The sequence below is a fragment of the Clavispora lusitaniae genome, assembly GCF_014636115.1.
Source record: "Clavispora lusitaniae strain FDAARGOS_655 chromosome Unknown tig00000003_pilon, whole genome shotgun sequence".
In the NCBI taxonomy this organism is placed as follows: Eukaryota; Fungi; Ascomycota; class Pichiomycetes; order Serinales; family Metschnikowiaceae; genus Clavispora; species Clavispora lusitaniae.
The window spans coordinates 671,824-692,353 of NW_027093975.1; the positions used below are offsets into that span (position 1 = coordinate 671,824).

A 20,530-nucleotide genomic window follows, 5' to 3' on the forward strand; every position below is an offset into this window, starting at 1 on the left:
AGAGCGATCAAGTTTGAAGTTGTGAAGAAAAAATTGATGCGAAGTAGTTCAGTGTTGATGTTTACTATACAGAGTGCGACTGATTCAGAAAAGTCATCAGGCATACTTCTCACTTGGTGGGAAAAATTGACATTGCATTATGTTGCAATAATAACTCGATAAAAAAAAACAAAAACTCAAGCGACAATGAAGCCAAATGCTATCCGACTTCGTAGTACAATCAATTGAGATTTGAAGAATGGACTTATTTCCTCCTGGAAGTCTTCTGATCTTAGTAGACAAATTCTGTCCAGCGACAGACAAATCTGATATGAGCCGTCAGAGACTCCCAAATCTCCTTAAACGGCCTTGGTTTTACAGTTACATGTTTTCGGTTGGACATGGTAGTTTTAAGATGCACTTTTTTGTCTATTTCTTCTACTCGCGTCTTCTTACTTCTTACCCTATTCTCAAAATCTTCCACCTTACTCTTCCGTAACCCACAGACCAAATTTCTTTGTCTGAACAACTTTGATAACCGGCAAATCCCAGCCCAACTTTCCATCTCCCACACCTGATCCATAGCGGGGGACAACGTAACACTCTCTTTTAGTAGGAGTTATTTCTTTTGGCCCATAAGGATGACCCAATGGTTTGGAATATGTGACAAGTCCAGATGCTTTGGCGACGTTAGCCAATTGCTTACCTGAAATGTCAACCAAGGGTTTTAATCTTAATTTTGTGGTTTGGTTTTCTTTTTGGTTGCTTCCCTTGTTCAAAGATTGGAAAACAAGATATTCTGGCGGAGTCAGACCCGAACTTGCCAAAATAGAGTTTGGATGAATGTAGACATGGGGATCAACTTCGTCCCCAAATTGTGAAAGCGGAACGGTCACCGAGTATGGTACGCTGATGATGCTGGATTTTTTCGAAAGCTTGAAGTCAGCATCTATGGTATCAGTACGAACAGCAACCTGGTCAATAAAGCCAGAGGCAATGATTTGCTTCAAAGCCGATACTTGCTGTTTGGAAGGAATTCCCAACTTGGCTCCCTTTTGTTCCGTATGGGCAATTGTGTCCTTTTTGGCATTTGCATGCACAATATGGGTGATTTGCTTACGAAGCTTCTGGATCTCCTCCATAACCTTGGCACGGAGAAAATGGTTGTTTAAGAACAGCAGCTTCTTGACCTCCGGAACATGGTCAAATGCACAAACAGCAGAAAGTAGACGAAGACTATCAGACTTCTCATCGAGCCTTGCGAAAATTGCTCTTGACTTGAAGAATTTTGTTCTCATTCTTCTCTTGCGCTCAACATCCGCCTGGACTTCTGCTTCATCCTCCTCCTCCTCTTCTTCTTCATCACTGGAGTATCCTGCTGACTTTTGTTTAGGTTCCTGCTTAAGTCCAAGCTCGTACTCGTCAAGGAAAGGATCACCCACAGATAACGCAGAAACAATGGCGATAACATATGGCAAACACTGGAGTTGATTGCCAACAATTAATATCTTTGCATATCGTGGACTGAGAGGAAAGAAAGCCATTGTTTTTCCTAATTCTGTGACGGTTTTCGTCTTTTTATCCAACGCACCCAAAGTTATCAAAAGTCTTTCTGCCCTGGCCAAGGCTCTTCTTTCTGGAGGAGTTGGGAATGGGAAATTCACAATCTGATGTATGCCCATACTTTTCATGGTCAAAACTGTGCTTTCCACTGGCATCCGCAAAATTTCTGGTTTGCTAAACTGTGGGAAAAACTCCTCGTATAATGCAGACGAAAATAGTCTATAGCAGTGTCCAGGTCCTGTTCTACCAGCTCTACCAGCTCTTTGACCAGCCGAAGCTTTAGATATCCAGTCAACTTCAAAAGACTGGACGCCTGTTTCCTCATTGAGTTTTCTTTCCTTGGAACGGCCACAATCAATAACATATCGTATTCCTGGAATGGTCAAAGATGTTTCGGCAACGTTAGTTGCAATGATGCACATTCTGCTTCCTTCTGGTGGGTTCTCAAAAACCTTCATCTGCTGCTTTGTTGGAAGAAGCGAGTAAAGAGGAAGAACATAAAGGGGGTCATTTTCTGATTGACCTTCTTCTAAAGTTTCTTCAAAACCTTCCTCCTCATCTGAATCAGATTCGGAGTCTGATCCCTCTTCCATTTCTTCTTCTTTGCGTTCACGCAAAGCAATATCTAAGTCCACATCTTCTGCTTCCATCGCAACATTATTACTTACCCTGTATTCTGTGTTTTCATCTTCAACATATTGTTTTTTTCTAGTGTTGAACGGAAATTCGTTTCGCAATCTTTTAACGAGAGTTGTGATTTCATTTTGACCGGTCAAAAAGATCAAAATTCCACCAGGAGGCAATCGCTTATGAATTTTGCATGCTTTTTTGTAAGCTTGTTCCACATAATCAAACTTCGTCTTCTTATCAAAATGAATTGAAACGGGGTACTGTCTAGCCTCCACTTTTAAGATAGGTGGAGCCAACTTGAACAATTGTTTGTTTTCGGAAAAATCAGAGACACGTAAAGTTGCAGACATGATGATGAGTTTCAAAGGTTTGTCTTTTTCTCTTCTAAGTTTCACCACACGGCTCAACATGCCGATAAGAATATCGGTATTGATATTTCTTTCGTGGGCTTCGTCTATAATTAATGCGGAGTATTTTGTGAGAAGAAAATCGTTCATCATTTCACGGAGAAGCACACCGTCTGTCATAAATTTCATTGCAGTTCCGTTCTCAGTTCCTTCATTTTTAATTGTGGTATCGAATCTGATTTGGTAGCCTACTCTTCCACCATGATCTCCCAATTCCGCCCCAACACGATTTGCCATCGAGACAGCAGCGACTCTTCTAGGTTGCGTGATTCCAATCATTCCTGGATACATAGAGGATTTCACATTGCCAAATCCAGCCTCATACAAAAATTGAGGAACTTGCGTAGTTTTACCAGAACCGGTTTCACCACAGAGAACAATGCAATCATGATGATGAATGGCCTCCATAATACGATGCTCTTCACTGAAAACCGGAAGCTGCATTCTTTGTTGTTGAATCTCAGTGGATCTAGTAACATTGACAAAAAATGCATCTCTTTGCAAGTTGGGGTTAATTGGAACTGAATCCTCATCGTCAGAAAATGCTTTGTCATTATGGACACCTTTAGAGTATTTTTCTTTAGTTTCGGGCTTAAGCTCTTCAAGAACCATTTCTGTTCTGCCTTCAAGTTTACGAACTTGTTCTTCCGCCCATTCCTTAAACGATTCAGCGACTTTAGAATGCTTTGGCTTATTTTGAAGAAGACGAGGTTGTTCCAGTTCACTTTCTTCTTCTTCTTCCTCCTCAGAGGCATCCTCAGATTCGTCTTCAGATTCATCCTCGGAGTCGCTAGTGCTCTCATCAGAATCTTCTTCTTCTTCCTCAGAATGATTTTCCTTTGAAGCAACCTTCTCTGATCCACTATCAATCTCAGAAGAGACGCCAGAGTTTGATTCTTCACTACCGCTCTCTTTGTCTGTTTCGTCGCCTTCGGACTCAGATCCGTCTTGATCCTCTTCATCACTCAGAATAAAATCGTTTTCATCCTCAATCTTGGCTCTCTTCTTCTCTTCCCGCTCAACTTTCAATCTCCAAGTATACTTTTTCGTTGTAGATGTTTTCGTCTTCTTGGGCAAGTTTCCAAATCCAAATCCACTTCCAAATCCACCACTGGCCAGAGGTCTATAATCAACAAAGGTAGACTTAGTTGAAGTGAAGTCGTCATCGAAATCCGATTCCTCTTCATTCGCATTATCGGCATGGTCCGAAATATCATCCTCTTCTGACCACTCCTTGACATCTCTCTCTTCATATAAAATGTCCTTTGTTCTTTCGTTTCCTCTACCTTGTCTTTCAAGCTCTAATGCCTCAATCATCTCTTCTCTTCTGGTTTGTTTTCCAGTTCCTAGTAGTTTGGAAGGAGCGAACATTGAGGTGTCAACCCTTGACTCAGCCAATTTTTCCAATAATACCTTCTTTTCCTCTCGCTTGATCTGGTGCTCGATATACTTGTCCAAACGCTTCCGTTTTGCTCTAGACATTTTCGATTCCTTTTCGTTCTCCAGATAGAGGTTTTCTGCAAGTCTTTTCTTACGCTCCTCTTTCTCTTGTTCGGTCATTGGTTTCAAGATGTCGGCATTTGGATCTTGTTCAACAGCGGTTTCTTGAGGAACATTGGAAGTGTCATTTCCGTCTTCAAAATGCCTGGTAAATTGCTTGTTTCGGGCTTTTTTGAGAGCAGCTTGCTTGGCAAGCATGCCTGAGCGGGCCTTTTCATTGAATCTTTTTCTGTACTTGCCCATACCCAGATATGTATTTCTTTAGGTAAGTTAGGATGCGTTTTTCAGGCGATGAGAAGAGTGGTGCACGTGACCTCATCTCCACATTTTCCATAGTCTGTCCAACATCGTGGTAAGAGAGAGTAATAAGGAAGAGAAAATGTTTGAGGTATTACTTTTTTACTCAATAGCTACCCATCTACCACATCCTTTTCTCTTCACCAGCTTTATTCATTGTACTAGAGTAAACTTTAGCTCTCACTACATGCATAACAGAAATAATACAATAACAATAGTACCTAGACAAATGCGATAGATATTGTCCAGAGTACCAGCGATTCAACATGAATAAATGGTCACCTGAAATGAACGAAAAGCGAAAGGTTGAAAAAATAAAGGTATGACTGTAGACGGTTAGTGTCCTGCAGATAATTGTTCTGCTCTTTATCACACTTGGGCAAGTCTAATCAAGAGCAATCAGCATCTATGTCTTCTCCCGAATTATACAAGCAGTGTAAGTAGCTCTGTTTTTTTTTTTTTCTTGCTCTTATGCTCCTACTAACGTTTCCTTAGTAATCCACACAACACTTACGCTCAATTCTACGACGCTATACACCACTGAAAATGCAAAGTTGGTGCATGCTATCTCAAACCTCAATTGTTCTGAACTTATTTCGCAGGAGCTTGGGCTTATAAATGCTTCAAAGACTTTGGTAGGGCTGATTCCAATCTATACTGATGCCTCGGTGACGAAAACATCACTTATACTATATTTCATGAAGAAAACGCTCAATAACACAGATGGCAGTAACGATTTGGTCACAGTGGTGACCCTAGCACACCAACAGGTGAACAAAACGTTAGTGTTGTCTGTGCTTAAAAAGATCATGGACAAGTACTTTGAGTTTCGAGAAGATATTCTGAATGCAGCTGAAAGAGACGGCAATCTGTCGGCTGAACAACAGGCAAAAACAAAATTGGGCGAGTTCAAGTTGTACATGACACAAATCATTCGTTTCGAGGAAATGCAATATGACACGAATCTGCACATTTACAACTATGGCTCTACGAATGACAATCATGGAAATGGCGAGCAGAGCTCAGATGTGATTACTCCAAATCAGTTGGTAGCAGCAAACGAAGAAGTAGATGAAGTACGTTCGCTTATGCTTGATAACATCAATAAGCTCCTTAGTAGAGGGGATAAAGTGAACTCTTTGGTGGACCAGACTGATAGACTTACATCTTCAGCGCAAGTTTTCCAGAAAAGCGCCCTTTCTGTGAGAAGAAAGATGTGGTGGAATAATGTTCGACTTATAGCCATGCTTAGTGGCGGCCTTGCGGTCTTACTCTACTTATTTTTCGGTTTTGAGTGTGGATATCCTTTCATGCTGAAATGTTTTCACTAAGAAGCTGAGGTGGTAGCAGAAACATATATTCCTGGCGAGCTTCTCTTTTTGGCACCTTTGTCTCGGCTCCTGCCACACGCGAGTCACTGGAAGTGAAGATTACAAAAGTTGACCGAACAAGGAAACAAGACCATGGTCTAAAAATGTCTTTGGTGACTAACTTCCTGTAGTTTATGGCTCATCATAGCTCCTGAGTCACTCACGAGATCTTGCGCCCTCCACGATATCAAATATGCAACAAAAAGGAAACCAAGTCTAAGCTGTAATGAACGAGTAAACGTAGTGCTCCTTAGTCTGCATTTCGATTGCAGATTTGCTATTCAGCGTCTCTAACAAAAACCCTTGACATCATTCTATGCAATCTGACCTTCGGTATCGGAACCATCAGCACCTTCTGTGTCATCTACCGTGAGTTCTGCATCCTTGTTCAAGATTGTTTTCGTATCACGATGCTCCGAATCCTCTTCTGGTGCATCTACTTCGTCATCCTCGTCCTCATCCTCAAGCGTCCTCGTGTCTGCATCATCGTCTTCTTCCTCATCTTGTGCGGTTTCATCTCCAGGATCCACCGTGGAATCGACAGACTTCAACGTATTGTCTTTCAATTTCTTGACTGCCGGCCCTTCATCCAGAGATATAGGCACCTGTGCCTTGGTGTCTGCTTTTTTGAGTTTTTTAGCCTCTGAGTTTCTCTCGAAGGTCGCGAGTTTCTGCTTTACTTCAGGCACGAAGCCCATGAACTCGGCTTTTTCTAAAGCGTGTAATACATCTTGAGCATTGAAGTTCTTCCTGTCGGCGTCTTTGGCCAAATTTCTCGCATGGAACAGCAAATGAGACACAAACACGGTGGCAGCCCTTTGAAGTGCCACTAGCGAATCCTTGGATAAGATCATGTTGGCGTCATTTTCGCCCGATGTGATCTGTTTTGCTAGTTTGGCGATGGTTGATCTCGGGAAAAGAATCTCATCGATCGACACAAGTTCTGTGTCCTTTGGATTTTGCGGGAACTTGCCCTGCTGGTTTTTTCTCCAACCTTTTGGTGGCATTAGTGGTACTTCTTTGATGTAATTCTTGAGATCGAAAGAGTACGCGTATGGGCCGTTGCACCCGTACATCCTCATACTGGGCCTCTTGAGACACAAAGATGTGAAAGATGGATTAATTCCTACAAGATGAAAGCTACGTAAGCAAATTGTCAAAGCAAACATTTTATTTTCCTATGTCATAATTAAAAGCAAACTTCCCATGTGATATTTTATTGAACCCTTTAGTTGCAGCACGAGGCAGAAGAGCACTTGCAAACCTCACACTTGCAAGTTTGGCAAGAGCAAGGAGAGCACTTGCAGGAAGAACAGGAGCAAGTAGAACACTTGCAAGAAGAGCAGGAGCAGTCGGAGTTTTGGTAGTTCAACATTGTAGATTGGATTTGTGTGTTTGTGTTTATAAGTAATGAAAAGTGTACCAAGGCGATACAAGAGCCTCTTATATACCAAGTGCGTTTTTTTCGCGTGCGGGCATTGTGCGATACCTGCATGGAACCATGCTTTTTAGTACGGCAAACAATGACTTTCGATGCTTCTATGCAGATGCGAGGTTTTAGCGTTCGTCATGCTTGGGGCACAAATCACTCTGTTACGGGCACATATCGCTCTTTTATGACACCATTTCCTTTTTGGGCCACAACTTCTGCTTCAGTGGCGCAGAGATGCATAAGTGGTGTTCGAGAAACGTATGGAACGTTTCAAAAATGTTTTGATTAATCATGTGGAGTAATGGCTTTACTCCAGAAACTTGGCCATCGAGAGTTTCTGTGCAGGTAGCCTGGCCTTTATTCAAGCTTCAAGCGGGCACTTCTAGATTGGGTTGGTGACATTGACTGGTTTGTTCCTTTTCTTCTTTGTCCTTCTGTTGTCTTTCTTTTCTTCTTTTGTCTTCTATGGTTTTTGTTCTCTCCTTTTGTCTTCTTTGGTTTTCTGTTCTCTTCTGTTGTCTTATGTTCTCTTCTGTTCTCTTCTTGGTTGGGCCAACCTTCTTTTCCCTCTATTTGCCGTACGATGAACGTATCATCTAGTTCATTTCATTTGTCTCATTGTACCTATTACACATTTGCTTGACTTTTTGTCTCCATGGTTTGCAGTCCATTGCAATTTCATTTTGCTATTCTTCGCCATCAGGGCCACAAGACAGACCAAACGTTACAAACACCACAAAAAAAACATTTACCTAACATTGAAACACACGATACTATTTTAAATACGTCATAGCCGCCGGTGCTGCAAATTAAGTTGCAAATGGCTCTAACTCAAATAAAAGAGTCGTGTTCAGGCGAAATCCTGCACCGGCCCAAGATCACATCCACTCGAAATGTCCGCCCATCAACTCTGCTGTCCGTCAACTCGCCCTTAAGACCGGCGGTTTTCACTCCCACATGTCTGAGTATGGAGTTCTCGCGGAGCGCAACATCGAGCGAGTTTCGTTTGGCGACCACGACTTCAATACCTGGTACGGCAACGGCGCGTATTTTTCTCCCGGCTCGAGCGACTTGGGCGTCGACTGCAGCATATCCGGTCGACGGAAAAGCGCGCCAGTGCGCGCGCCCCAGTTTTGGCTCGACTGTCTCTATGTGTGCGACTTTTGCTTCAAGTACAGTACAGACCGCGCCCTAATGGCTCAGCACCGCGCCATCTGCCCGCTCAATAAGGCATACCCGCCGCTTGGAACGTTGGTATACGCTGACTCAAAATCCCGGCGCGTCATCAAAAGGATTCGCGGTTTCCGCCACGAACTCTTCTGCCAGAACTTGGCGCTTTTCGGCAAGCTTTTTCTAGACGACAAGTCCGTCTATTACAATGTAGACGCCTTTGACTTCTATGTGGTGTATGCGCCTGAGCCAAATCACGATGCGGGCGAGCGCGCACGCCTAAAGCCCATGGGCTTTTTCTCCAAAGAGGTGAATTCCTGGGACGAAGACAATAACCTTGCATGTATCTGTGTTTTTCCGCCGTTCCAGAGGCTCCACTTGGGGTCTTTGCTCGTGGAGTTTCTGTATGCTTTGGCGCGAGTCACCCCCGGCCAAGCCCGCCTGGGGCCAGAATTCCCGCTCTCGCCCTTTGGCCAGGCAACATATCTCCGATTCTGGGCTAAACGCCTTGCGTTTGTGATCTGGAACGATTTTTCTACTGCAGAAAGTGTGTCGCTACGAGATTTGGCCGACAAAACAGGGTTTCGAAAGGACGACTGTTTACTAGCATTGGAATACATGGGTGTTCTATTCGAGGCCGAAGAGGTGATTTTGGAGCGTCGTGCTCTCAGAAGTTGGTGCGACGCCAATAATGTGGATCCCACTGTACTTGCAACCTCGCTTGACCCGGCTGGTATTCTTTTCTGAATGTTTTGCTGAAGTCTGCCACCCATTTCTGGCCTGACGAAATAATGTCTACAAAACAAGAAATTCGAGGCACGTTTCTGTTGACGGCAATCCCCGGGATTCGATCAATAGTAACGGCCTACCTATCAAAAGACACAAGCGTCTTGATCCATCCATTTTGTCAAGTGACAATATTCGCATTTCCCCATTTTTGCACATAAGCAGATCAACTGTACCATAGAATGCATATATACCTAGAGCAACGCGATGTACTAACGCCTCCACTGAAACTTTTGCATCTCTAATATTTATGGAAGGAAAAAAGCGGTTTTTTCCGAGTCCGCTGCGCTCGCCGAATCCGGCTGAAACCGTCCCGCTGAAAGAAGCTCTTTTCGTAGAAGATGAAGATGAAGTTTTGGAAGTCCAGCCTCATCAGGCGTCACAGGCCACAAGAAACGGCTCTCCCCACCAACTTTCTGTGGATGTTCCTCAAACCATCCCTAGAAGAGAGCCATTTCCGAACAATCTAGAAGCTCCGACTCCCGCTGAACCTCTGCTTTCCGATATTGGCTTTGAGCTTTTTCAAAGCCAGCTTCTGTCTGTGATTGGAGACGCGTCTATGAAGGCTATGAGACATTTGTACGGCAAATACTTCAATCGACCGAATTACATCCAGCTTGCGTCTAACGAATACTTTAACGGGATATCTTTTGACGATGAATCGAGTGGCGAAGCGAGTGAGAATGTTCAGGAGGATAAACGCGAAGAACTCAAGCAAGTTATGGAACGTATGAATACAGAAGCAAGAAACGAGGCCGAAATGAAAAAGACTATGGGCTGGAAACGGTATATTGGGACTTTGGACGTCCAAGCTTGGGCTACACGGCCCTATTTAAGAAGTCTACGGTATCAGCAAGAGCTACAGTTGAAACGATTGATTCCCAATAAGATGAAGAAACTGTCTATTGTCGCTTCCAAGTTTGGCGACTCTGCTGTCATTCGCTTGTACACTTCGGAAGCAGACGGATCTAGAGAAATCGGACGTCTTCCGGAAGATATTACGCGGATTCTTTCTCCACTTATTGACTTGGAGATTGCAAACTTTTCAGCCTCTGTTATCATGGAAACTAAAGGACGGCTTTCGATAGGTGATCCGTTTTTCCTCCAGATAAAGTGTTACCTTAACAATAACACTTTTGTGGACCATGGACAAGTGGTCGGTGAAGAGGAGAATAGCCAATCAAAAAGACGTAAGACGGCCAAACTTGGAATCACATTCAGCCAAGAAACTGAAGCTGAGGCTGCCTTACGCCTCAAACAGAAATCCATCTCTCGTTTGTTTGATAAGCTATCCATAATACCTTACGACAAGTCTTCTGTCAATACGGACGCCGAAGAAATCCCCGACGACGATAGTTCTGTTTCCAGTACTCCCAAGCCGGAAATAGCACCCACAGAGGAACTCAGTCTTGAACAATTAAAACAGTTCTATACGGCAAACCAACAGTCAGATTTCCTCGAAAACTTGCCAGAGACCACTACACCGCCTGAAGAAAACTTTGCGTTGACTTTACGGCCCTATCAGAAACATGGTCTCTCCTGGATGCTTTCCCGTGAAAAGGAACTTGATTTGCTCGAAGAATTGTCCGTGAATAATTCGGAAGTACTTTCTACGCAGAAAAGACAGGCCATACGAAATCAGGATGACGAAGTAATGGACCCTTTATGGAGTACATTTAAATGGCCCCAAGACCCAGCAAATCCGGATTTACTGCCTAGTGAGCTGGAATTTTTCTATGCTAACTTGTACAATGGTGAGCTATCCACGGAAAAGCCTGTTTTAAAATCCTTTCTCAAGGGAGGTATCTTGGCTGATGAAATGGGTCTAGGCAAAACTATTCTGACACTTTCATTAATTCATTCTGTCCCATACGACTCTGCTACTGCTCGTACAGGTACTCGGAACTATGCCTCTAAAACCACATTAATTATTGTCCCCATGTCCCTTTTATCACAGTGGAAAAAAGAGTTCGACCGCTCTAACAAAAACTCTAATCATCGGTGCCACATTTACTATGGCGATCTGGTGCAGACAGATTTGTCGCTTCTTCTTTGTAACAGATCGGAGAATATCCCTATTGTTCTCTTGACAACATATGGAACGGTGCAAAGCGAATGGACGCGTATAAACAAACTCCGTGATGCTAATGGAAAGCTTCCAAAAATAGGACTATTCTCCGTTGAGTTCTTCAGGATTGTGGTGGATGAAGGTCACAATATTCGTAACCGGACGACGAAAACTGCAAAGTCTGTACATGAGCTCGAGCTGAGAAGGAAATGGATTTTGACAGGCACACCAGTCGTTAATAGACTAGATGACATTTTTTCGTTGGTCAAATTCTTGAGGCTTGAACCGTGGAGCAACTTTTCATACTGGAAAACGTTCGTTACTCTACCTTTTGAACAGAAAAAGTTCCAACAAACTTTGGATGTTGTTAAATCTATCTTACAACCGATTTTTTTGAGAAGAACAAAAAATATGAAACAAAAAGATGGAACGCCGTTGATTGATCTTCCTAGTAAAGAGGTTGTTGTTGAGGAATTAGAATTTAGTGACCGCGAGCAGCTTTTCTATGATTTTTTCAAATCCAGGGCATATAACTCCTTCAAGGAAGGTTTGAAAAGTGGTGAACTTTTAAAGAAATATACTCAAATCCTCACACATATTCTTCGCTTACGCCAAGTTTGTTGCCATCCAGATCTTGTTGCTGCTAGCTCAGAACTTGATGATTCCTGGAAAGAAGAATTGGCAGCGTTTGAGGAACCCATTAAGAAGGAAAAGTTTTGGTCTGAGACAATGATGAAAGAGAAATTGTATTCGCTTTATGCGAAAGTACACATCGAGGATTCAGAGTGTTCTATTTGCACTCAAGCACCCATCTCAATAGGTGAATTAACATTGACGGAATGCGGACATCAATATTGTTTCCACTGCATTCTCGAACATATTGAGTTTCAAACGAACAATGGCTCTGAGCCTTTATGCCCCGATTGCCGACATCCTATCTCTAAATACCGACTCTTCAAAGTCTTGCTGAAAAGTACTAGTAAGAAGAAGATTCGTTTCCACACCAAAGAGAAAATTGATGATATTTACTCAAACTACGATTTCCATCTTTACTATTATGACCCCGATAAGTCTTCAACAAAGATTGAAGCTCTCATATCACATTTAAGGGCGTTGAAGGAACAGAGTCCTGGTGAACAGGTCGTTGTTTTCTCTCAGTTCTCCTCATATCTTGATCTAATAGAGAACGAACTTAAACTACTCGATGGAGGAGGCGAAACGGAGTTTTCGGTGTACAAGTTCGATGGTCGTTTGAACTTAAACGAGAGAGATAAAATTCTCCAGCAGTTTGTGCAAAAGTCTGAGGAAGGGAAAATCACGGTGCTACTTCTTTCTTTGAAAGCAGGAGGTGTAGGACTTAATTTGACATGTGCAAACAAAGCTTTTATGATGGACCCATGGTGGTCTCCTAGTATTGAAGATCAGGCCATTGATAGAATCCATCGAATCGGACAGGAGCAAAATGTGAAGGTGACAAGGTTTGTGGTGAAAAATAGCATCGAAACAAAAATGTTGAAGATTCAAGAAAGAAAACGGATGATGGGAGAAGCGGTCGAGGTTGAAGAAGAAGAGAGAAGACGACAGAGAATAGAGGACATCAAACTTTTGTTCGATGAATAGATATCATAAGAACAAAATTCAATAATACAAATATGTATATATCATAGAATTGACGCTAGCACAATGCAATGGCATCTTAATTATTCATTTCTGAGCTGTACTGTTCTCAATTCAATTTATGCTGGGAGTTGTCGCTTTCATTTTCCTGTACTCAACACCTCACTTTGTCTGATATCAACGAGAAAAAAAAAAACATAGTCCGCTATACACGTACAAACATTCTCTTTAAAAATCATGAAGCAAGAAGATCAAGGTATGTCTTTTGAATTCCCGGTTTCTTTATGTGTGCAAACTTTCCAACTTAGTCCGATTGTTTTTCCAATGCGACCCATGTGCCATTTAGGGGCCCTTTACTTTTTTCAAAACAAATGTACTAACATCCATAGAAACTCGTTTCAAAACACTAATAGACGATCTTGTCCCTGTACTTTCCCATGCTGATAAGCAAGGCTTATTACAGAAGGAAGTCATTCCCAAGAATTTTTTTGAAAAGAATCCAAATCAGATAATCCAAGCACATCAAGAATATATTGAGTCGCAGCCAACTCACGAAAAGACATCAGTGACACAAAAATTAAAGAAAGGATACCACAATGTGTACGAATTTTACCACGATATAAAGTTGGTGGCGGGAAATGAAATTGCACAACATGAGGTTGGCAGCGATGAATATGTGCAAACGGATTTTTTTTACAAGTTCGCTACAGAGATCTTACTAAGGGAAGTAGGAACAATTGGTCTTCGTCTCCAAGCACACGAAATAGAGGAAGACACTTTGGGTATTCTCAGAGACGATTTCGATAAAATCTCCAACAGCTACACGGTTTCTAATGGTGAGATTATCACGTACTTGCACAAATATGAAGAGCCAGTGGCACCTGCATTCCATGGAGTATATGGTAGCCAGCAACCAGTCCAGACGAAGACCATTACACAACCTTTATTCACAAGTCTTATTGGCAAATCGTCTATTGATCCACGCAATTCAGTTGTTCCAGATCCGTATCAGTTGGCGAAAGTAGTCGGGTCCAGCAAAGCTTTAGCAGGAAATTCGAGTACGTTCAGATTTTTCTCAAAGGCCACGTCTAGAATTCCACCGTTATCTCAAGCACCAGCCCAAGTTTTGGACAGCTTCTTCCATCCCAACTGGTATACCATTGAAGCTCCTAAGTGGTTGATTTACAAAGAAAGAACGTTGAAGCCTCCAGTTGATTCGACCTTGGTCAAGAATGTTGAATCTGATGATTTGCGTGCATATGAAAAAAAATGTGTAACCATGTCATTTGCGCCAACGTCTGATCTGAGAAATTCTGTATTAAGCGAGGAGCTCAAAACTTCCGTATGGTTAAACCACATTGGTCTCAAGAAAGTCGAGGAGATAAGACGGTCTTACTATGACAAACAAAGTTCGCCAATTCCTGTCGCAAACGAAGTTGCGACCAGCGAAAAGGTGGCAGAAGTGAATGATAAAACGGAGTTAATCTCTATTGATAATTTGTCCGATGCTGATTCGAACGTCATCAAGTTAGAAAACTTGGCATCGTTCAATCCTGAAGCTTATTTGCTGTTACAAGAGTTGAAAAAAGAGAAAAGCGACCTTGTGAAATCACCCCGTGAAGTCCAAAAGGCTATTTCGATACACTTATTACAATTGAACAAGTTGCGTCAACAAAGGTTTTTGCAAAGCGGATCAATTGAGCCATCTTCGGCCGAATTGGTTGTTTACAAGAAAATCGTCAAGTTGATGACACTTCTTGCGGAAACAGCACAGGGGCAACAGGTCTCACTTGCATTGAGCAAAAAATTGCCGGTTTTACTCAATGAGTATCATGGAGTTTTGCCAGGACCTTTACCACAGAAAAATATCTCTTCCACCAAGGCCGGCCGATTAAGTGGAATCCGAGGACCATACAAAAAGAGAGGAAGATTTGCTTAGTGACTGGTGTCTATTTTGGCTTCATGGTGAAAGTCTATAGAGGTATATATTTACACGTCAATGCCGATGGAGAAAAGGTAGACCAAGTAGATGTTCAAGGCTGTGATGATCACCCAAGTTGTGATTGCTGCACCACGTAACCAAGAACCGTTTTCAAAAGTGATTCTTGACACGTCAGAAGTTGCTCTTTCCGTACTTCCAAACTCGTTTTGTTCTTGTGTTGTTTCTTGCAAGAGAGTTGTGTACTCTGTGTTCTGAGTACTAGGCTTGACGTCGTACACCGTCATAAACTTTTTCGAAGATGTGAAATAGATAAGTGGGGCGCTGACTATTGGAAGAATAAAGCTCAAAACAACTTGGGAAGCATTCATAATGGTAGAAACGCCTTCACGTCCCAAAGCTAAGATCACCAAAACCACAGGGATAATCGCCAACACTCTTGTAATAATCCGACGAACCCATGGCCTAAACGACCAGTTGATAAACCCTTCGGAAATAATTTGGCCTGCCATTGTACAAACGATACCTGCGCTTTGCCCTGCGAACAACATTGAGAGAGCAAAGATGAGACCAACAGCGGGAGAAATATAGTATGAAAGCATGTGGTAGATAGAAAGCAAATCAGCTTCTTCTGCATCGGGCTTCCCGTACAAAGTGGAACCAGCAACTATCAAAATGGCTGAGTTAACGAAGACAGCAATGAGGAAAAGCGAGAGCACCAACTCTGTGTACGAATAAGACAAGCAGTACTTAATCGCAGCATATGAAGGCCGGTATTTTCTGCGGAGGCTAGTGCTATCAGAAATTGCAAGAAACTTACTGTGGGTCATGGGTAATGGATCAGAAGAAGACGGGGTAGGGGACGACTCGTACTCGCCATCGGAATTTGTATCTTGTGATAAAATTCCGTGGCGAAGGTCGAAATTCTTCAAACGGGATTGAACAAGAGAAGATCCTAAGTACAAAGAATGAGGCATAACTGTACTTCCCACAATACCACAACTCAAGAAAAGAGCATTTCTCTCTTTGAACACTTCGCCGTTGACAGGAAGAAACCCTTTTAAGATAAGCCCCAAAGACCCAGGAGCGTAATCACATTTAAAGAGCTCTAAAATGAAGCAAACGCACGTCGCAGCAACTAAAACAGAAACCATACCTTCAAACGCTCTGGTTTGCTTCATTGTTCCATCTTTGTGGTAAGCCATAAGCACAATAAGCACATCCAAAACCGTAATGAAAACACCAGCGACCAACGGGATGTTGAACAAAATTTCCAAAGCAATCGCAGTGCCAACAACTTCGGCCAAGTCGGTAGCAATAATGGCCAACTCGGCACAAACGTAAAGCGTCAAGTTGAGCCACCAGGGGAGACTCAAACGGCACATTTCTGCAAGGTCCAACCCCGTCACCGTACCAAGCTTGATACACAAGCACTGGAGAATCACTGCAAAAATGTTACTCATCACCACTACGACGAGAAGCTGGTATTGGTAGGCGGCACCAGACGAAACAGCGGTAGAATAGTTTCCAGGGTCCATGTAAGCCACGGAAACCATGATTCCGGGGCCTATGAAAGAGGCGTATTTGCGCAACACTTGCCAGACAGAGTGCCATTTTTCGGAACGCAACATCTGTATTCAAAAGCGTAGATTATTGGGACTTAAAAGTATGAAGTTGGAAATATATTCGTTCTGGAGTGATTAGGCTCTATGGTATAATTTGGGGTTTTCCAGAGTTCCAATTCGAACGTTAGTCGGTGCAAACTTGATTATCGATATTTCGATGGTTTGTCAGCCTGATCTGGTTCGCTTTGCGATTTCGATAAGGATCGATTGGGCTTAGAATTTATTCGTGCGGAGTGGATCTTGTACTTTATGCGAAAGCGCGTTGCATGATGAATGGGTGCGAAAAAGAAGGTTGTTGGGATACATTGGAATCTTCTTGTTTGTTCATGTAATCTTTCTTATGAATCTGTTACTGGTTCCTCTTGCTCTTTATCTCGCTATCTGGTTTTTTTGTTCTATGCTTTCATGGCCTCTTAAACTGATCGCAGGCGATAATGTTTGGTTTAGTTGTTGTCAATAAATCACTGACTTAGACTAGCACATTTTCAGACTGAAAGTTGTGATCTTTCAAACATGTTTCAGAATGACTTTTTCATTTGAATGACAATTCACATCTACAGTCGATAATGCAACATATGTGGGCCAAGATCTGGGTCACGTGCACGCGACTCCAAACTAGCCACTAAGAGAAGCAGCCTAAACTTATCGGCCTCGAACTATGATTCGGAATATTAACCGAACAGGTCGTTTAGCGAACCTGTTTCTGCGTCTTTCCTTTCGACTTGCGCCCTTAGGTCGCCACTTTCATACCAGTCAAACACCAGATGCCCCAGTTCTTCTGGTTCAAGAAGCGTTGAGAAAATACATGAGATGGTACCCATCTGATACCATCACACAGGCAAATATCGAAAACTATATCGAGCTCCGGCGTAGCAATGGACCCGTTGATCTCTTGGTGGGCATTTTATATGAGAGTGATGATGTTCGCCTGTCTTCAAAAGTTGTGGAGGCTCTTTTAGCAGACCCATTGGCTGCTGGCAATTCTGTGTGGCTTGATCAAATAGAGCAAAGAGATAAGTCACATAGCAATTTATTCATTTACAAAGATGCACCTGTCACTTTGGCTCTTCCAGACGCATACCAGAGGAAAGTTGCCAGGTTCGAAGTGCCTTCGCCGATCTTAAGCGGAGACTATCGCCCAACGTTTGAAGAGCAGTTTGGCCCCCTGCCACAGAATAATTTGTGCCTCTTGGAAATCTCGGACTGTGTCAATGCTAGCAAGCTTGCGCATGTGTGTCACTTTTTCATATATGTCACCAAGCAGATATCTTCAACGGCAGACACTTTGGCCAAAGAAACACGCGACAAGATTTTGCTTACGTTGGTGGATAACTCCGAATATTCGCCAGCTTCTGTCGAATCTTCACCTGTTTGTTTTGACATGGATTTCCATGTCTTGCACCATGCAATCAAAATAGATTCCGTTTTGGCGCATGGTGGAATCCGCCAGTTCTTAGAACGCGACACCGAGGCTGCTTCTGAGTATTTCGATTCCTTGAAGAAAAGCAACATTATAGAAGTGTCAAAATTCTTGCAATGGTTTCTTCGCTCAGATGTTTTATGCCAGTGGCAACTACATGTCATACGCAGCGAGATCGCAAGAGACAACATATTGCGTGAGACTCTAGAATCCACTAGGGAGAAGTTGAAGGCAACGACAATAGCTGAATGCAGCAGCAGAATGCATGCCGACTTGCAGCAAAAGCTTATTCCGGAAACGACTGAATTTTTCCGCAAGAAACTTCCTTGGTGGAAGCTTTATGTTAAGAATGACAATGTCGAATACGCTCTCAAGGACTTTTTTGGGACCCATTACATGAATAAAAGCATAGAAAATTATAACTATATCAAGGGCCAGATTGTTGCAGGCTTACGCGGACAGAATAAGAATACATCAGAATCATTTTCTGCCGTGAATCCTCTCCAAGAACTCAAGCTGGATCTTATCAACAAGAAAATCTCTCAAGAAGTACAACCGGTTGTGTACTCGAGTATTCTGTCGGCATTTGTATATTACCAACTTCCGCTTTCTGTGTTATCGCTTGTGGGATTTTTCTCGTTTGGAATCCAGTTAGAGACTGCAATTGCAATCACCGCTCTAGGCTGGGTGATTGGATTCAACCATGTGCTGAAGGAATGGCATGCATTCACCGAGAAATGGCTTCGTGGTCTTTTTGAAGAGACCAGAGTTGCCATCTCCAGAGATTGCATAGACCGGGGACTCATGCAAGAACTCAATCGTGGGTTTGAAAATGCCAGCGAATTGGCACATGTGAGAAGCCAGGTCCTACAAGCTTTAGAGAAGCGCAAGTAATGAGCAGAAGCGTGTGAATTTATGGATACATGCAAGGGAATAAATATTAATAATAATGCGAGACTTTCCTGGCGAAACAGGTTCACAAAGATGGCGGAGGCGATGGATCCTTCTTTGTTTTCAACTTCTCTTCGAGTCTTTCAAACTCGCGGTTGGCCACTTCCTCCTCTGGGTCCAAGATTTGAACCACTTCCTTCACTTCTTCAATGTAGTGCATGAGCATAGACTCAATGCCACCTTTTAGAGTATCCTCACTAGCAGAGCACGACTTGCAAGCACCTTGAAGTTTCAAAAACACTGTTCCTGTTTCTTCGTCAAAAGCCTTGTATTCAATGTCGCCTCCATCATCTTGGATTGCAGGTCTGATCCTAGTATCAATCAACTCTTTGATCATAGACACAACCTCTGAATCATTTTCCGACGCGCTGAGAGAGTCATTTTCTCCTTGTTGTATGAGCTCTTTCGTGATGACTGGTTCGTCTTTGCTTGTAAGGAAAGAATCCAACAACTTCACCACTTCTGGGCGCAAGTGGGCCCAGTTCACATGATCAAGCTTGTTAACGGTCAAGAAGTCGTGGCCAATCATAACAGATTTCACTCCATTGAGCTTGAATAGTTTGAGCGCCAAGGGCGAATGTACCGCTTGCAATGATGTTGAAAACTCAAAAGTTTTATTCTTGAGTGGCGAGATTTCCGATTCGGGCGAGACAAATTTCAATGCATTTTCGTTTGGAGTAGGGTATGTCTTGAAAGACAAGAATCTTAGGGCCAGTCTTGAAGGGCGGAAACGAAACATGCTGTAGTTAATTAGTAAGATGTACAAGAATCATCTTGCCTCTCCGATTTCCCCGCGGTCACATGACCGCATTGCTCACGCTTATTAATACTGCCGTTTCATTGGCGGAGACTGAAAACACATGTTGCTGGACTATAGTGTCAGCAGGGAAAATCCGTAACATGGTGTGAAACGAAGTGTTCGGCGATTGCCGTGACCGGACCGATAAGGTGATTGCAATGAAACTTGTTACTTTGTATCGTCCTGCAGGGTACATCCACGTCATTCAGGCTTGTCTTTCCAGAAACATCGTTATCTCCAGGAGCACCGGTATACGAGAACGTAGCAAAGTCCTATGGCTAGCAAATAGATCATCAGCGGCAAAAGAAAAGAGAAAATCGGCAAGGAGCATTTCACACTATGACTGTTCACTGTTTGTCAATCCATAAAAGTTGTAGTTTCAACAGATGCGCTTGATGAAAGTGCCACTCAATTTCATTACGTGTGTGATGTTACTTTTATCACCTTTCCGTATTTTTTCCTAGCAATCGTTTGTCCTTTCAATTATCTTTCCGTTCCATCTGCGCGGGGAAATATTCCAACGGCGCTCACGCCTGAAAGTCAGACGACCGTTTCAAGGCTGAGTGGCGCTAAACAGGCAAAATATCCTTAGAAAGCATCCCATGCGTACGATTAATTTATTGACAGGCCCACGTGTGGTCGTCTCTGCCTGCACAAATGTTAGGGCCACTTTTAGTATCTGGTCTTCTTCCACGCACGTCAGCCGTTCGAAAATATGTAGCCGCACCTCTACGATAATTAGCCGTTTGGTTTGCGATTTTACCAATCCTTTTTTTTGGCGAAGCTGAGTTAGTATCATTTGCCCTGGGCAAAGAATATCAATGCCTTCTGCTGTCAAGCCGGCTTTCCAATGTGACAACGTGGGTGCCAAGGTGAATTTTTTGTGTGCCAAGGGCGCCAAGACCTGTAAAAATTCTTTTTTATTTCCGCTCTGGTTAGGCTTTTCGCATTTTGCACCCAGTCGATAGTGAACGACA

At 42.9% G+C, this 20,530-nt stretch overlaps 9 protein-coding genes across 9 annotated transcripts; 5 read left to right on the forward strand and 4 right to left on the reverse strand. All coding sequences in view use genetic code 12, as the record gives it.

Annotated features, from left to right (window-relative positions):
* Positions 1-464: 464 nt before the first annotated feature.
* On the reverse strand, positions 465-4,322 carry FOB63_000330 (ATP-dependent RNA helicase; the record flags this gene model as incomplete). Its single annotated transcript, XM_002619126.2, has 1 exon — positions 465-4,322. One exon carries the CDS (start codon positions 4,320-4,322, stop codon positions 465-467), a length of 3,858 nt encoding a protein of 1,285 aa, XP_002619172.2.
* Positions 4,323-4,784: 462 nt separating this feature from the next.
* On the forward strand, positions 4,785-5,707 carry FOB63_000331 (uncharacterized protein; the record flags this gene model as incomplete). The annotated part of the gene is made up of 2 exons (XM_002619127.2): positions 4,785-4,812; positions 4,872-5,707. The coding sequence occupies 2 exons, from the start codon at positions 4,785-4,787 to the stop codon at positions 5,705-5,707; spliced, it is 864 nt and encodes a 287-aa protein (XP_002619173.2).
* Positions 5,708-6,060: 353 nt separating this feature from the next.
* Positions 6,061-6,753, reverse strand: DPB4 (DNA polymerase epsilon noncatalytic subunit; the record flags this gene model as incomplete). The annotated part of the gene is made up of 1 exon (XM_002619128.2): positions 6,061-6,753. The coding sequence occupies one exon, from the start codon at positions 6,751-6,753 to the stop codon at positions 6,061-6,063; it is 693 nt and encodes a 230-aa protein (XP_002619174.2).
* A 1,382-nt stretch (positions 6,754-8,135) lies between these two features.
* SAS2 (Sas2p) lies at positions 8,136-9,095 on the forward strand (the record flags this gene model as incomplete). Its single annotated transcript, XM_002619129.2, has 1 exon — positions 8,136-9,095. One exon carries the CDS (start codon positions 8,136-8,138, stop codon positions 9,093-9,095), a length of 960 nt encoding a protein of 319 aa, XP_002619175.2.
* Positions 9,096-9,384: 289 nt separating this feature from the next.
* On the forward strand, positions 9,385-12,822 carry FOB63_000334 (DNA helicase; the record flags this gene model as incomplete). Its single annotated transcript, XM_002619130.2, has 1 exon — positions 9,385-12,822. One exon carries the CDS (start codon positions 9,385-9,387, stop codon positions 12,820-12,822), a length of 3,438 nt encoding a protein of 1,145 aa, XP_002619176.2.
* Positions 12,823-13,056: 234 nt separating this feature from the next.
* FOB63_000335 (uncharacterized protein) lies at positions 13,057-14,758 on the forward strand (the record flags this gene model as incomplete). The annotated part of the gene is made up of 2 exons (XM_002619132.2): positions 13,057-13,075; positions 13,209-14,758. The coding sequence occupies 2 exons, from the start codon at positions 13,057-13,059 to the stop codon at positions 14,756-14,758; spliced, it is 1,569 nt and encodes a 522-aa protein (XP_002619178.2).
* Positions 14,759-14,808: 50 nt separating this feature from the next.
* SMF3 (putative divalent metal ion transporter) lies at positions 14,809-16,389 on the reverse strand (the record flags this gene model as incomplete). The annotated part of the gene is made up of 1 exon (XM_002619133.2): positions 14,809-16,389. One exon carries the CDS (start codon positions 16,387-16,389, stop codon positions 14,809-14,811), a length of 1,581 nt encoding a protein of 526 aa, XP_002619179.2.
* A 652-nt stretch (positions 16,390-17,041) lies between these two features.
* FOB63_000337 (uncharacterized protein) lies at positions 17,042-18,697 on the forward strand (the record flags this gene model as incomplete). Its single annotated transcript, XM_002619134.2, has 1 exon — positions 17,042-18,697. The coding sequence occupies one exon, from the start codon at positions 17,042-17,044 to the stop codon at positions 18,695-18,697; it is 1,656 nt and encodes a 551-aa protein (XP_002619180.2).
* Positions 18,698-18,779: 82 nt separating this feature from the next.
* On the reverse strand, positions 18,780-19,493 carry FOB63_000338 (uncharacterized protein; the record flags this gene model as incomplete). The annotated part of the gene is made up of 1 exon (XM_002619135.2): positions 18,780-19,493. One exon carries the CDS (start codon positions 19,491-19,493, stop codon positions 18,780-18,782), a length of 714 nt encoding a protein of 237 aa, XP_002619181.2.
* Between the last annotated feature and the right edge of the window lie 1,037 nt (positions 19,494-20,530).